We start from the raw sequence: 17437 nt of genomic DNA on the forward strand, positions 1-17437 counted from the left end.
TGCGCGTGAAAGTGTATGAGTAAGTATGTAGGCTTTAATTATCTAATTCTTTATTGACAATGTTGGTTCATTTCATGACCCATTAGGCTGCTCTGCTAAATGACCAGCATGTGTTTGTGATATTTCAGAAACGAGATGAAAATAAATTAGGGACACTCACACACACACACACACACACACACACACACACACACACACACACACACACACACACACAAGGCCACACAGACTGAAAGGTAAAAATGAATTCACTTCCTTAAAGGAGCTTTGCCTCAGGTCTGCAGAGTTGGAGTTGCAGTGTGTGTAGGTGTGTGTGTGTGTGTGTGTGTGTGTTCAGCTCAGACTGTGAATATATCTATGTGATCCACATTGTAAAACTTTTGTTTAAACTATACAGAAGAGATTCCTTTTCATGTGAGTGTTCATGTAAGTTGTTTCTAGTTTGAAATGTGCTCCTTTGTTTCCTCCAGCTGTTGACCTGAAATATGCATCCACTCACTTTACTCATAAAATATACTTATGGCACTTTGCTTTCTTTTTCCACAAACCTATAGCGGGGTCTGAGATAAAATGTTGAGATAGAGATGGTTGTGCAGCGCCACCATTAAGCCTGGCGTTCAGTTTTTGGTTGGGGATTTTTTATTCCCTTTATTTTGAAATTCAATCAAGAGAGAAATTAGATATGAACTTTAAACATTCAAACCATGCAACAACAAAAAAAAATCAACAGAATGTAAACGAAGGTCAACTCTGACAAAAAAGTGTTTCTCTATCGTAGCCTTTTGATGCACAGAGTTCACAACGACAGACAGCTACTCAAAGATACAGTATTTCATACTGAATGTCTGGTTTTTTGTGGGATGGTTTCACATCAGCTACTTCACTGGATGTTTTGTAAGTCATCTCATACACTGCCATCCACTGGCCATGTGTTGTAGGTGCACCAAAAATGTCTTCAAAATCAAGATGGCCACGAAGGTCACAGATGCCATGCAGCTCAGGAATATCTAAAAGCTTCTTCTTTTCATCGACGTCGCAGACGATCATTGTTTGTGACAGCTAAGGAGCGATAGATTTGTTAGAAGTATTCATTTTAAGTTTGGTGAAACTGTTTGTCCATTACATTGAACAATTCAAACGAATACAGCCTGCTGTTCTATTGTTTGATGTGAAGTTACTTTTTTTCCCTTCTAAAATCTATGAATTAATATAGTTTAACTTGCAAATGTTTCTGTTATGAAGTTAATAATCTCAGTTTATATAATGTGTGTCTATGGAGAGAGAGTTTAAATTCAAATCCATGCTTTCAGGTTGTCAGGTTCAAACAGTTTGTCATCAGTCCGAGCTTTCTCTCAAAGACAGGAACACTTAAAATTTCAAATTCAAGAACTTAAAATGTTGAGATTTTTTACAGTTTAGCACTCATTCCCATCAGTATTATATTCAAACAGGACCACCTACATCATACACTCTATCAAGTCTTTCATGTGAGGCGTACAAGTTAACTACTGATTGGTTTGTGTATGTCCTTTCTTTGACTTTCATGAAGTTGTATGGTGGTTGGCGTGGTATGGTGGCAGCTGAGGCATTCATCCAGTGAATAGAGATACAAACAGCAGAGCATGCAGTGTAGCAGTTCATCAGAAGGTTTAGATCCTGTTGGGTTTGAGCTGTAAATCTTCAGAGGATTCTTTAAATAAAGAGTCACTACAGGAATCACGTCACTGAATGCAACAGAGTTTTTTTTCTCAACAGAGTTCGGAACTGAAAACAGACTTTGAAGTGTCGTATGACAACATATCATACAACTGGACACTACAGCAGGGCTTTAAGCATGATTCACTGAATAATCTCTCTGATGTTTTTAAACTAGGAAGTTTGATTGAATGGAGCTCTATCCCCATTCACATCACTCACACTCCACTGTCTTGTGTCTGTTTCTGCAAATACAGTGACCACAAACCCAGGTTAGCTCTGCACTTACACCTGTGTTTTATACATGTTAAAATCCAGAAATCTTTTTAAAACAGACACAGTTTGTAAACTCGGGAGGGTTTGCTGAAATAAGAGATTTGAACAGATGATAATGAGGGACAATCATTTTATTTCTTCTGCTTTTGTTCCCAAACAAATATTTTGCAATTATTAGACTGTATCATAAATGGACGTAGTATCAGTGACATCACTTAAAGCGCTGGAGCTGAGGCGGGTCTTAAGCTTCCTGACAAATAGCTTCAACACACCAAGCTGTCAATCAGATTATCCCCGCCCCTAGTGATGAATAACTCTTACAGTGTTTTTCATTAAATCAAAACAGGTGACGTCTAAAAAGCACAGTGTGCACCGATAAAGATACAAATTATACAGACCAACATCATTTTTGGTACTAGGCTGTAAACGTGCTCATGCTGCTGTGATATGCTGTGTATGTGACTTCCACAGCTGGACACTCAAGAGATAAAGGGTTTTTTTTTTTGCACTTTGGCTTTGGCTTAATTTTTCAAAAGTGGAGGTCGCCACTTGGGAAAAATTATCAGTATTATCAGTCAAGTACCTTTTAAATGTCCCTGCTCCTTTTTAAGATGATTTTCAATAGAAAGGTAAAATAGTGGAGAAGGTGTGATCAAAGTTCTTTTCCTGTCCAGTTAAGATGAAAGTATATCAGCATGTTATACCTTTGTACAAAGACAGCTCAGTTCACCAAAGTTAAATTCTGTGTGTGTGTGTGTGTGTGTGTGTGTGTGTGTGTGTGTGTGTGTGCGTGTGTGCGTGCGTGTGTGAGAATACCCGGCCAATAAAGATGACTCTTATTCTGATATTCTCCCTCCAGGTATTTGCACACCATTTACCTGGGCATCAGGAGTCGACAGAGTGCAGAGACGGAGCGATGGCGTTACCACTGGAGAATGGTCTACGAGTTTGCAGACGTGAGCATGCTGCACCTACTCGCCACCTTCCTGGAGAGCGCACCGCAACTGGTGCTGCAGCTGTGCATCATCATACAGACACACAAGCTCCAGGCCGTTCAAGGTAGCATATTTCTCTATCAAACACTTACAGTACTCACAGAGGCATGTTTGTGTTTTTAAACTTTTAAACTGCTCTTTGGGGTTTAGTGATGCCCTTCTGTGTGTGTGTGTGTGTGTGTGTGTGTGTGTGTGTGTGTGTGTGTGTGTGTGTGTTGTGTGTGTGTGTGTGTGTGTGTGTGTGTGTGTGTGTGTTGTGTGTGTGTGCAGAGCTCCCTCTGTGTCGTACTCTCTCTCACTTCTGCAGTGTCGAAGGGCTATGTTTCAACTGTTCGACATATAACCAGTTTGCTGCTTCAGTCATAAGAGGGCTCCATAGTAACAAGCTGAGGGGTCAAACATACTTACATCCAAAGATGGATTCTCACTCTGTGCTTTTTTTTACTGGGACAAGAACAGTGGTCCAATTAAATGGTCTAATCAAGCTTTAATCGTAGCTCAACTAAACTGTGCACGTGAAAGTATGCCGCTGAGTGTGGCACCAAATCAGCATTCGTAGCACCAAGACTTTTTTATTGATTACTGTTTATTGCTGTGAATCATTTTAATCGAATTTGCCAAGTTTTAGGGGTTTCGTGACTATGGTGCCTTTGACTGCTGTGGTTTTCTGTTTGAATGTTTCTGTGTTTATTCTGTGCTGCCAACGACAACAAAAAAAACAAACTGCCTTTACTTCTTATCATCACTATGACAATCAATAATTATTCTATGCTAATCTGTTGTGTTGCAGGTATGACAGCAGCAGCCTCCCTGGTCTCTCTGGCCTGGGCTCTAGCCTCCTATCAGAAAGCCCTGCGAGATTCCCGAGATGACAAGAAGCCGATCAGCTACCTGGCTGTCATCATTCAGTTCTGCTGGCACTTCTTCACCATCGCTGCGAGGGTCATCACCTTCGCCCTGTTTGCTTCTGTGTTCCAACTGTACTTCGGCATCTTCATCGTGCTGCACTGGTGCATCATGACTTTCTGGATCGTCCATTGTGAGACCGACTTCTGCATCAGCAAATGGGAGGAGATCGTGTTCGATATGGTCGTGGGCATAATCTACATCTTCACCTGGTTCAATGTGAAGGAGGGACGAACAAGGTGAGGACTCTCGAATCGCCTTTTTTGTGAGCTGAAGTAAAAAAAATCCTGGTGGGTGGCTTGAGTTTTATAATTTAGTCATTTAGTCTTGTGAGTTTGTCACCATCCTACAGCTGTTAGGTTGGAAAGTAAAAAAAAGGTAGTACTCTGCATCTTACTGTCTGCATTGACACTGAACACATCCTGCATGTTATTTGACCTGTGTCCTGACCCGGCCCAGGAGGCCACAACAAAAAGGAAACAACATGTTAAATATTTAAATAGTTCTTTATCCAACCAAGTAAGGCCAATTAAATACACAAAGTCAGTTGCGTCATTGGTGCGTGATGAACATTATAGGAAGAAGTGTGCTTGTGTGTGTGAGTGTTGTCAATGCAAAAATAAACAATGGGTTAGCTCAGGTTACCAGAACCAGGCCAAAGCTCAGTGTACTTGTGGAGCGAGTCAGAGCAGAAAGTGTGACTGACACTGCAGGAGCTGAAGTAGAAGCGTAACGTTCTCGATGGATCATACGGCCTCCTTCAAAGTCATCTGTATATTACCTTTCATATTGTGCCTTGTCCCCCTCACCAAGTCTCACAAAGTGTAGCTCATAAAAAACACAGGAAGGAAGCATCAGGGTGAATCCGGTACAAAAAAAACGAAACTTTTCTGAGAGATATCTGAACTGGTTTAAAGTGTCAAAAAAAAGAAAGAACAACCAATTTTCTCTCTAAACAACCACAACAGATGAAACAGCGTTAAGTAAACTGGCAATCCAACATACAGGAAAGTAGGTGATGCCCGCAAGCTAGTTCAGGCAGTCAGCTCGAGCAGCACTGATTTCACACTCGACATGTCGCCTCCTCAACAATCTCCTTCCAATAAGCGGTCCATTTAGCTGAACGATTTCCAGTCCCTTCCTTTTTGCTCTTTCATTGCCAGCTCTGAGACTCTCATGTAGCCGGACCGCCGCCCCCAGCGTCCACCTGTAAGATCACTGACGGGCTGAAGATGTCATCCCATCACTCCTGAAATTTCTGCATGGAGTGATGAGGTCACAGACTTGATATGCCTTGCATAAATATATATTCCAACGATACAAACGTGAGCTGTCTCACTGAACCAGCAAACATACAAACAAAAGGATAACTTCTTTTTTTTTTGTCAATTTATTGAACATGTTGAAATAAAATAATACAAACATAAAATAAGAAGTATTAGATCCTCAGCACCAAATAAATAAGTCAAATATTATAGTTGGGAGGTTAGGAGAGGTAGAAAATGGGATTCCCTCTACACTGCAAATTGCATCGTTCCAGTTATATAGGGGGATACACCTCAGCCTATCAGCTGCTGAGATAGAAATCAATCAGCCTATCAGCCCCTGGAAGTGGCAGAAACAGATCTCATACAAACAGACAGATAATAATAAAGATAAATAACTAATACTGATTCAGTGACTCTGTTACATGTCTTCTGATCGTGTCTTCTCCCTCTGTTCAGGTATCGTCTTTTCATCTACTACCTTGTGATCCTGGTGGAGAACGCTGCTCTCAGTGCGTTGTGGTACCTCTACCGCTCGACGCACACGACTGACGCCTTCGCTGTGCCAGCACTCTGTGTCATCTTCAGCAGCTTCCTCACCGGCGTGGTCTTCATGCTCATGTACTACGCCTTCTTCCATCCTAACGGGCCCCGCTTTGGACGCTCGCCGAGCGGGCAGGGTCTCGACCTGGACCCCACCGCCCAGTTCTCCACACTACCGTCTGAAGGAGCCACCAACTCACTGCGCTCCAACCGAGGAGCCACCGCCACCCTGGAGCGCGACACGGGGAAGTACTCTGAGCGGGACGGCTGTATGCCGGTGTTTCAGGTGCGAGCCACCGTGCCGTCTACGCCATCGTCTCGTGCTCCACGCCTCGACGAGACTGTCATCAAGATTGATCTTTGTAGGAACCGCTATCCGGCGTGGGAGCGCCACGTTCTCGACCGCAGTATACGAAAGGCAATACTGGCCATAGACTGCTCGGCGACTCCTCCTCGGCTGCAGTACAAGGATGACGCTCTGGTTCAGGAGAGGCTGGAATATGAAACCACGTTATAGTCCCGAACAGAAATACAGATACCTGAGGATTATCTCACGGGGCGATACACGGCAAGCAGGGACTGTGGCAATAGGAATTTATTAGTACCAACAATATCACCACTCATTGTGCATTCCTTATAGTCTCTTTCTGTTCATCAGCATCAGCACCCTGTTGGTAGTGATCAAATGAAGCGTAAGTGCAGCTGTCGAATTTGTTCCGGTGCTCTGAAGGGTTGTTGCTGTTTTTTTTTTTTTTCGTTTTTTTTTAACTTTCACTCATCAGGGAAACCTCGTCTGTTATCAACGAAATGCTAAATCAATAGAGTGCTCTGACACTCTGCACGGGCAACACGCCGATGAAGCGTTTGGCTAACAGTGGAAATGAGACGCATCTCCACGTCCGTCAAGAGGGATTTTAAATCACAGATATTCCACTCTAACATATATGACACCTTTGTAGTGAAGAGAATGATCCCTCCTTCAGCTTCAACAGAAACACTCACATCGCTCACTGGTTGGAAATGTGAAAACTGTCCGTTTGTTGTTGATGATAAATCCCCAGCTGGGTGGGTGTTTTCATCGATAGGGACACGATTCCTCTTAATGCTGCTGTTTCTTTCAACAACAAGAAGGGATTAGAAAAAAGCAGCAGAGCAAACTTATGTTTCAAATGTTATTAATGATTATATGTCAAGTTGTGCACCCTTAGAGAGATCACGAGAGACAACAAAAACAATCTCATTACCTTTGCTGGCTGTGGTACATCTTGAGCATTTTTATTTGAATCCATCTGCTGCTGTTTGCTAACTTGCTGGTAAGAGGTTTAGTGCCAAAAAAAGGTTCCTTGGAACATCCTCTCTCTTTTGCAGGAGTTATAAAAACGTCTCAACTGGAAATGAGCGGGACAGAGAGCGAACTACACGCAGACAGGAGTCCAAATAGCATCTTTACTAGGTCATTGTGTTTTGTTTGAAAAAAAAATCTACCAAACTGGCTGAAAGAAAGGATAGGTAGACAAAAAAGGAGGATTAAAAATCTGGACAGTCACCAGCTCACAACCTTTGCCCAGAAGAAAATCGGTCAAACTCACACAATGCCAAGGCAAAATCTTTCGGGCAGCTCAGCTGAACGATTTGCAGTCAGCCACATAAAGAGAGAAGGTGGAGGAGAGGGCAGAAGAGAAAAAAGTAGTGAACTACATGCAGGAATGAAAAAAGGAGATGACAGGGGAAAAAATATGAAGAGGAAGAAGAAGAAAAAAAAAACTCAATGTGGAGCAGCCAACTCAGCCAAACCAAACCACCAGGATGTACAGTACTCTGATATAAATGCAGCATTTTTTACTTTAGAGATGATATAGAGGGTACTGAAGTCACTGTAATGCTGTGTATTTGTGGTTAAGTGTGTGTGTGTGTGTGTGTGTGTGTGTGTGTGTGTTAGTTAGAGGTGATGTGGGTGTTAGTGTGTGAAAGTGTGTGTGTGTGTGTGTGTGTTTGAAATGAGAAGCAGCTCAGGAGGACGTGCTGTTATACGCCTGATTCAGCTTCGTTTGGTGTCAAACTCCATCAACACGTCTCCTTCTGGAGGAGATGATCCTGCTTTTGTTCTTCCAGTCCAAATAATGTTTATTTTTCAACTGTCACACCAAGCACAAGGGATGTCATGATACAGGGTTTTAAAACGTCATCATGATTTTAGTTCAAATCGAACTATTTCAAGCAACACATGAAGAAGTCCAACACGTCGGCTATTGGATCATTTCTGGCTTTTAACGCTGACACAAATATTTTGCTGTACGTTTTAGACAGTAGCCACTGACACATTACGGATTGGACCATCAAAACACGTGAGACTTGATTGGTTCTTAGCTCAGTTAACGTTGGCTTGATGAATATTCTGTTGTTTGCACCAGGGTGAGAACGGCACTAAAAAGATATCTGTTGTCTTTATTAGTGGTATATTTGCAGTTAAAGTCTTTAGTAGGTTTACGTGCAAACACTGGAGTTGTATAAATGACCTAAATATCTCCTGATGATGAAACTACACGTTTCTAACAATAAGACCAGATGACTGCTCTTGGCCTTCTTGTCAGTCAGTGGTTGAAAATGAAACATATCACCATGAACCAGGAGAAAAGAAAGTTTGTTTGAAATCTGAAAAGCACATTTCTTCTTCTCTGTAGCTCATCTTTGTAAAGGCAGCTTTATATGATTTTAAACAGGGATGCACCAATGAGATACCAGCATCAAGACTCGGCCATTAAACTACATGCTGCTGCGCCTGGCACCACTTCACAGCGTGACGATAGCCTCTGATTATTTGAGCTGGAAGGTGGAGGAGGAGCCGTGTCCACAGTGTGGAGATATTTCAACATAAAAGAGAATGTTAGAAGAAGAGCAGACTGACGACTTTGTACTTCTAAATAGTCAAGAAGGTGGGCTGATTGCTTCTTTAATAAAAGCTCTTTTGATGCATCAACATGGACAACATATCAATTGAAGAGCTCTGCATGTAGTCTAATGAGCATGCTACAGGTTATAATGGTATCATTAAGTACTCAAACTGGTTATCACATCAGTGAGTGCCCAAATGTATGAACCACAGTATTAGTCTCTCAATATTAATGATGCACACTGTTTCCCTGTGCGAGGATTTTTACAGTGTTCAGCAAAGTCCAGTGTGTAGTTTCAGTGCAGCTGTGGAGCCCTTGTAGTTTTCACCATGCAGAATGTGTAATCCTGCTAGCTACCTGTAAGCTACCTACTTCTCACTCCACCGCTGTTTCATTTCCTGAGACGGCAAAGAGGTTTAATTGTGACTCTGCCTTCTGCCAGTCTGGTCTGCGTCACCATATGTCCCAGCACGTTTTACACTTGCAGTGAATGGGGGTTCATTTTCAATTGCATCCAGTCGTGCGCAGTGGGTGGATGATGATGGCGGCTGTATGTGCTGTTCATGATGGTGCATGTCTCATCATTTTAAACTGGTACATTGGTCTCACAGTAGGGTGCGGCCCACTTTTAGTGTCTTATTCACATCGGTGCATCCCTAAAGTCGAAGCATTTGACTTGAGTTTATGTGCAGTATCTTTTCAATCCAGTGTAGCCTTAGTTTAATGATCCCCGTCTCATGAACTAACACAGATCCTGATATATATGATTTACACTAAGCATTAAACTACCTCAGTTCGTTTCGTCAGACAACCCTCCGCCCTCTTATTAACACATCGTCTCTCTGAAACAATAAACTTTGCAGTGCTGCCATGACAAACTACAACAATACATGCATCACCATAATTCATTTCAAAAATACTTTTTTTATTTTCTCCGGAGCACAACACTGACATGAGGAACTTTTGCACTCATTGTGCCAAAATGAACTTTTCCTTTATTTTATATTGAAGCCATTTAAGGCACAACACATCTTATATTTGCATAGTTTTCCTGAAAGCTGTACTGACTCACATTCAAAGATACTAAAGCACATGGCCGTTTGAATTCACACTGTCAGTAAAGTTTCTCCTGCCGGCTGCAGAAAGTGTATCAGAGACAGAGAATAAAACAGACTCCATCCTCCCTCTAAGCGTTCTTTAAAGCTGCTTCCTCTCTTTGGTTTGCCTTAAAGAGAATATATTTCTATTATTTCTTTATTTAGAGTCCATGACACAGGACGTTGTTTAATGCTATAAGAAAGAAAGCACAGCTTGGTTTTCAGATTAGCCCAGTGTGTTTGTGTTTTGTGTGTGTGTGTGTGTGTGTGTGTGTGTGTGTGTGTGTGTGTGTGCTTCTAAAGCACAATGTCAACAGCAGGTACTGTGCTTATACCGAGGACTGAGTCTTTGTCCAACATGGAGCTCTATACACACAACAGTCCTCCATCCTACGAGCCTGAACATCAACTCTCAGTTTGGTGCAAGCTGGAGGACTGTGTCCAATGACACTTAAGTATGACCGTCACAGTTTGAGTTGGGCCTCTAACCCAGCTAGAATTTTTCAAGATTTGTATTTATTTGACCAGGAAAGCCTCATTGAGATTTACAAGAGGGGCAGCAGCACAATTCAGTGTAACAGACATACAACACATGCAAAGGGTCATTAGATCGTGGGTCACAGAGCAGGAAGTCCTTCATCAAATCCTCTTCCTTTATTCTACTTTCATTAAGAGAGCAGCTCCCCCAGACCCCTCATCCTCATCTAGGAGCAGCATGCCTGACGCTCCTTTTCCCTGTTTCAAGACGCACGTTGGGAACAGATGACAGGAATATTTGTTGTGACTGAGTCACAGAGCACAGAGCATTTTCCACAGATATAAAGCACACACACATTGTCTCTAATAACAAGTGAGAGGTCAGTGCAGGCCAGCCAGCTGAATCATAAAGAGTACAGTGAAAGAAGTGAGGGTCCTCAGTCTAGTTATGCACTTACATCCAAAGATTTAAGTCATTGAGAGGATGCGCGAATAAAACATCACTGTAGTCAGATCATGACGTTCTGAAAAGAAAATCTGTTTTTTTTTTGGGTTTTTTTGCAGCAAAAGTAAAAGCAACAAAAAAAACATTCTGAAATAAAACCCATCTGCAACTTTCACTTTTGTTATGAGCAGCTGAATATGAATCTGAAGAAAGAGTGACTTATCAGTTAAGAACCTGACATATATTCAGTGGCGATCCCAGAGTCCTACTGCAAACTGTGCTCATTTTGAGCCTCTGTAGGGGTTCCAGGTGTTTCAGCCCTTGGGGGGCCCCTACTGGCCTGAGGCCTCAAGGAGCTGCCTGCCTTTCCTGTTTATGAGCAGCACCTTTGGGTGTATTTAACATGTGATAGAGACTCACATCCTCCTGAGATGTTGTAATAGAAGGCAGGTTAGACTGAAAACAAGAATTCAACATCAGCCAACATTGCATGTCTTAAATAAACATCACGTCACCTTCACCACAGTCTTCTCCCACACTTTAACAAATGCTTTCGGTTTCCTGAATGTAACGAAAAGGTTCAAAGATAAGTAAATCTCTGAGATGAGTCATTCATAGTGTGCTTCATAGTTTGGTCTCAGTTGGAACCAACATGTCGAGTTTGTCTTTTACGCATGAGGACAGGTTGAAGGAGACCTGTGATTGTCTACACAATGAAAGCGATGACAGACACTGATTAAAAAATCTGCGTGCGTGTGTGTGTGTGTGTGTGTGTGTGTGTGCGCGTGTGCGTGTGTGCGTTTACCAGCTGATCAAAGCTCTGCTGCAGAGGTCAGGCTGAACTAGCCAATCCCAACAGCAGAGACGGCTTTTAACTGTCGGCTCACCGTGGATGTTAAAGACACGATTCAGATAAATCATTGAGCCTTAGTGTAAGCACAGTAACCAGTAGGTGAGTAGTGATAGGACTGCAGTCACTCTTGTATAATCATTCTGTACAGACGTCCATGTAGAGAGCTGGTTAAACACGGAGAGCCACAGATAGTGAACAGAACAAACTTATCTGTAAATAAATGTATGCAAAGTGTACACGTTAAAAAAGAACATTCCTCTCTTTGAGTTTGACTGTGAAGGGTGTCTTTAGAGGTTTTAACGCCACCGCGATGGCTCTAACTACGACAATATATAACAGAGGAAAAAAATGATAAATGTGGTGTATGTGGTGTGTTTAAAAAAAAAAAAAGAAACTAATGTAAAAGACAAAAAAACTGGTCCTTTCAGTGAGTTGCATTGTGTGATGAAAGTCTGAAGTGCTAAAATGAATAACGGGGAAAAGAACATTTTATTGTAAAAAGATAAATCAAGAGCGATAAACATGAACAAATTACATTTTTGTATATATGGGATTTTTGTAAATTTTTATTTCAATCTAATGCAACACAAACTACCAAAATTCATTTAATAAAGTACACTGTGGTCATTTTTCCAGCCTCAAGTTTCTTCTTTCATTTTTTCTTTTGAAGCTGGAGTTTGGAAAGTAATTTAAAATGTTTATTTTTTGTGGTTCATTAGTGTGTTAAAGGATATATATTCTCCTCCTCGTCAACCATGTTAAATCAGTCTCAGAACTTCCAAAACATGACTGTGAAGTGTCTTGTTGTCTCTGATCCTGTTTGTGATCTGTCTTTAAACCCCTCTATTTCAGCCCTGCTCAAAACAGGCTGTCTCTGTGTCTGTAGCTTTAAATTTGTAAATGAGCTGTTTATGACCACGCCCCCTCTCTGGAAGGGCTTGGGCTTCCTCGCTCCATGTACTATTTACGATAGTAAATGCAGTAAAAAGGTGTCAGTGCCGTTGTATCTGTGTAGTTTTCAAGTACGAGTACTCAAATATGGTATTTGACCGATGCAGAAGAGCAGAACAAACAACTAGCTGTGGGAGTGTCACACACACCTGGGGGAGGGGCTACTGCTCTTTGTGATGTCATGAAGGTAAAATCTCCAAAAATCTGTGAAAAGTGGAGCAGGCTAAAGATGGAGAGGATGGACTTTTCTCATCATTGAGAGGTTAGACAGACTAGGGACACATATTGTTGTTAGAAAAACATTGTGAAGTTTAATGAATGGGAAAAGGGAACTGGACCCAATTACAGAACGAACAGAAGATTTATTTAACAAAAAGGCAAAAAAAAAAAAACGTACAACTCTAAAACTTAATCGAAAATGTCAAAAACAGGGAGCCACAAGGATTAACGAGGAACATACAACCGCACATACTAACAAATGACAAACGACTATAAACTGACACAGAGGGAAAGAAACACAGAGACTAAACAGACACAGGTAATCACACACATGTGAGAACTATCCTGCCAGGAGGGAAACACACAGAGCCAGAGGTAACATAGAAGAAGACTTAAACAACACTGTTTAACACTAGGATACCAAGTTACAAAATATTAAATTAGAAAACACACAAGGGAAACACCAAGATCAGAAATGACTAAATAAGACAGGTAACACTTAAGACCAAACTAGGAAACATCAAGATAAGACACAAAGGAACCAGAGGGGACTTGGTAACATATGCCAGTGCCACGGCTGAGCTTTTGGGACCAGGAAGTTGGGTCAAGAGCGCGACAATTTGGGAAGAGGAAAAATTGAAACTTCTTGATTTGTCTAGCGCCAATTCATAACAAGTGTTATCTCGAGGCAGAATACCTGACTATATTACAAAGACCCTTATTAATCTATCATCAGAGAAGCACTTCAGCAACATTTTAACAAAAGTTAAATAAACACAAGATACTTGTTTGGTGTTAAACTCCATCAAGAAAAAACACCTTCAACAGAGCCAGGATCTGTTGATGCTAGCTGTAGTAGCACTGATACTTCCTACCCTAAAACATAGACCCTATCAGCACACCCCAACCCAACCATGTAGACAGATGGACAGCACAAGCCAGGACTTCATCAAATGGGAACCTCCCTTAACGGGTGTTTTGTCCAATTAATCAATTAAAAGAGATGTTAGAGAGAATTTCAGGGCTATTCAGGGTTATCAACTGTTTGGCAGGAGTTGCTTGCAGGTCTCCTATGAAATAAATGTGTAAAGTACATTTCTATTTCAAAAGTGGTTCCTTCTGTGTTTGTGCCGAGTCACACTCCGCGTGGCGGCTGCCTGAACCTCAGAGAGTCTGGCCGTATCAGTAACTCCTCCAGACAGTTTTGTTAAAATTTCAGCAGGTGTTTCTTTATGCCGTCTATGAATCTGACACATTAGGTTCATAAACAGATTGATGCAACACACACACAGACGCACACACACACAGACGCACACACACACACACACACACACACACACACACACACACACACACACACACACACACACACACACACACACTCTAAGTATTAAACTCACCCAGGGTGACGTTTCCATTGTTCCTGGTCACAGATGGTCTTTTGTTCTCACTCAGTGTGGTCTGGATGTAACACTGCCTGACAATTTGACCCATCAACAAAAACATCAACAACCAAAACACTTAACAAAACAACAACAACATTAACCATGGGCACAGAGAATAAACAGGAAGCTCACTTCACTTCATGATGAGTTCAATGCTTTGCTACATGTCAGGGGCTGTAGTGCTGAGTCAGTCACTTACATTAAACTAGATTTCATCCCATCAAAACAAAGTTATTAGGGATATATAATAATTACAGTCTTCTTCAATTGTACTCATTTTCTTAAATGATCAACGCAATCCTGATCCTGAACTCAAAGATCATGTTAAGTCTGGAAAAAAAAAAAAAAGCCATCATTATTATTTATTTTTTTAGGTCTAAACTAATACTTGTCAAGGAGCATGAGGAGTGGCTGCCAGCAGAGGGCGCTCATGGATCTGGAATTCCACATTTCCCCTCTCACATAGTTTTTTTTTCTATTTCTGCAACATTATACATCTGATGATCTTTTGCTCCTTGGCAGTGTTATCTCAGGGCTATTTAGAAAATACGGGGCCATTTATTTTGGCCAATAACTATTTTACAGTGACGTGGTTGTGTCATTGACAACAACCTGATGAGCCAATGAGGAAGAACTGCAGTTCAGTGAGTGTCCACTTGAGGCTCGCCATGTCATGTTAAAATGTCAGTTTTTACAGCAGAAAGCTGTAAAGAAAGTCAGCTGACTTTACAGATACCCCATAATGCTAACCAATGAATTCTGCATTCTGCAATTGGTGGCTTCAAAACAAAGTATTTCAACAACAATTCAACTCGGAATAAACAAACATTGGATCACAAATCCAAAATAATAGTTTTTATTTATAGAGCATTTTTCTAAATCCACATTATAAAGTGTTTCAAACCAAAGTCAAAAGACAAAATGGTGAAAACCATCAAACCTGGATAATCCCACAAACTGAACAAGCGGTCAACAAACCCAGGAGAGTTCAGGGAAGCTCTCAGATCTTCAGCACATCTTCAGAAGAGATGGAAGAATAGTCAGTGAGTGTGCTGACCTGATCTCCTCAGACAGCTCGTTCCAGAGCTTTAAGGCTTTCACTGAGCACGCTCAGTCACCCCTGCCTCAGAAACACATACATGATGATAAAAGCTGAGTCCTGCTTCATATATGCCAAGAAGGTCAGATAAGTAGCACTGACATGGGCTTTAAAAAGATCACAGGGGAGATCTTCAAATCACAGACAAGCAGAGAGCTGGTCCAAGAAGGCCGAAACAGGAGGAATGTGATCCCTTTAATGTGTAGACTAGTTCTGCACAATGACGATCAAATGAAGAGGTCGTTGTAACAGTCACAGCGTGAAGGGATGAAGGCGTCTGACAGTCTTAAAAGCATCAAATAGATGTTTCTGGGATGGTTAAAACAAGACTGTACTCGTGTTGATGTGTGAGACTCCCTGACTGTGTTTCAGCAGGAGGCCACCAGAGGGCAGAGTTTGTTCACACATAAAAAGCAATCAGCGTACAAACTATGCACAGGCCATTATTCACTAAATGTGCTCAAACATGTAGAAAATGGTAATCATTATAAACATAATTAATTAACATTTTATGGTTTCTTAAAAAAAAGGGTGCTGTTAATAATCAATCATCAACTTCCTTTTTATCAATATACATTCATTTAAGATTGATGTGCTAAAATATGATTCTAATTTCAACTTCATATCTAATATTGTAAGTGACTATTTTGTTTCTTGTCTGCCAAAACAAAACCTTCCCTCCCCCACCCTCCCACCCACCCACCCTAAATCTGAGAGTTGTCTGTTGATATGTGTCATTGATCCTCCATTCATTCCTCGACCGGCCCAGCTGTCAATCACTTCCACATCACTGCTTCCCCAACGGCTGCTCGCAGTCCCAGTGCAGCTCCAGACGTCTATCTGTTACGCAATGCGCCTGCTCGCTGCTCCAAGAGAAAAGCGCTGACCCTGAATCAGCTCCTGGTGCAGCACTCTGAGGTGGGGGGGCGTGGGGGATATATGAGAAAAGGGTGAAATAGAAAAAAGGAAGGAGAAAGGGAAGCCAATCATCATCAGTACGTCTTCAGTCAGACAGAGCAGATCTGTTCTCAGAGATTTAAATGTTGGTAATTAAAAAAATAGGAGCATATTGTTTAGCCCCCAGGGCAGACTCATACAGTAGAGAAGCTACGCTGGAGGAGAGGGGGGTGGGGTCACCTCTCCTGCCACCAACAGAGACATCCAATAGAGGTTTGCAGGGGCCGGGGGGCAGGCGAGCGGGGGCCATACACTTCCTCATCCAGGGATTATGCGGCTCAATCAGACTCTGGCAGATTATGTCTGACCAAAACAGACTCTGCTAGAGATTAACAACTATTTCCAAATAATGTTGTTCCATGAAAACAATCAGCTTTGAGATTAGTTAGCTGGAGGCATCAAATGGCCCACAGATGTAAAAGCGATGGTTTTGGAAGATAAATCCGACCTGAAATCCCCTCAGATTCAATGGTTTCAATATGTTTGGGAGGTTTGAGCGTAATTGGATTGATTTTACTAATCCATAAAATATATTCTCATAAAGCTCCCCAAAAACCAATTAGAGCTGTCTAAAACATGTCTGCCAGGGCCATAATTAGTGTCACCCGTAGTGTCATAAACATCAAATCAGAGTTTAATGGATGCATTTACAGATTACTCTGTTGAACATATTTTTAAATTGGCTGGATTTCTGTTGTGTTTTAGAGCTTCATTTGTGAGTACATGCATTATGTCACTCTCACAGTGCAGCATCAGAGCTCGTTCTTTAATGAAGACAGGATCATTCATCAAATACAATTCTATAATTCATGTTTTTAATCCAAAGCGACATCAGAAGCTTTTTCAAGTAGCTGCATGTCGTTACTGCAGCTTCACGAGGAGCCAATGATCCAACAGATCCTGCACAACACCTGACTGATCGATTATTCTCAACACTGATGCTAATCATTCCTCAATGTGAAGGGAAACAACACAAATAGAGAAATATGCCTCACCTTTAACAAGCTGTCTGTTTGTTTTTGTTGTTCATCAGTAATCAGAAAAAACAAGTTATGAAATGTTTTCATTAAAATAAGACATCAGCAAGATACATCTGAGCAGCGTCAGCAACATAAATGATTTCTTTTCACTGTTAACTTGTTCATCGTGATGCCTTTCACATCTGTAATTAACATGTACATGAACATGCGAGTTGTTTAATCTCTTTTGTTGAATCACAGTAAAGCCAAACAGGCCATGTGATCAAAGTCCTTCAAGTTGAAGCTTCACCGTACGAGTTTAGGCAGCAGTGTAATGTCAGCACCACAGAACTGTGGATGAAAC

At 41.5% G+C, this 17437-nt stretch overlaps 1 protein-coding gene across 1 annotated transcript in view; it reads left to right on the forward strand.

Annotated features, from left to right (window-relative positions):
• Positions 1 to 8963, forward strand: part of xkr4 (XK related 4) — a 15371-nt gene extending 6408 nt beyond the window's left edge. Inside the window, exons 2-4 of the mRNA XM_079347808.1 lie at positions 2831 to 3030; positions 3757 to 4111; positions 5597 to 8963. Of these exons, the coding sequence (XP_079203934.1) occupies positions 2831 to 3030; positions 3757 to 4111; positions 5597 to 6197 (1156 nt within the window). The 3' untranslated portion in view covers positions 6198 to 8963. The remainder of the gene's footprint in view (positions 1 to 2830; positions 3031 to 3756; positions 4112 to 5596) is intronic.
• Positions 8964 to 17437: the final 8474 nt, after the last annotated feature.

Source organism: Symphodus melops, assembly GCF_947650265.1.
Source record: "Symphodus melops genome assembly, chromosome: 7".
Taxonomy (NCBI): Eukaryota; Metazoa; Chordata; class Actinopteri; order Labriformes; family Labridae; genus Symphodus; species Symphodus melops.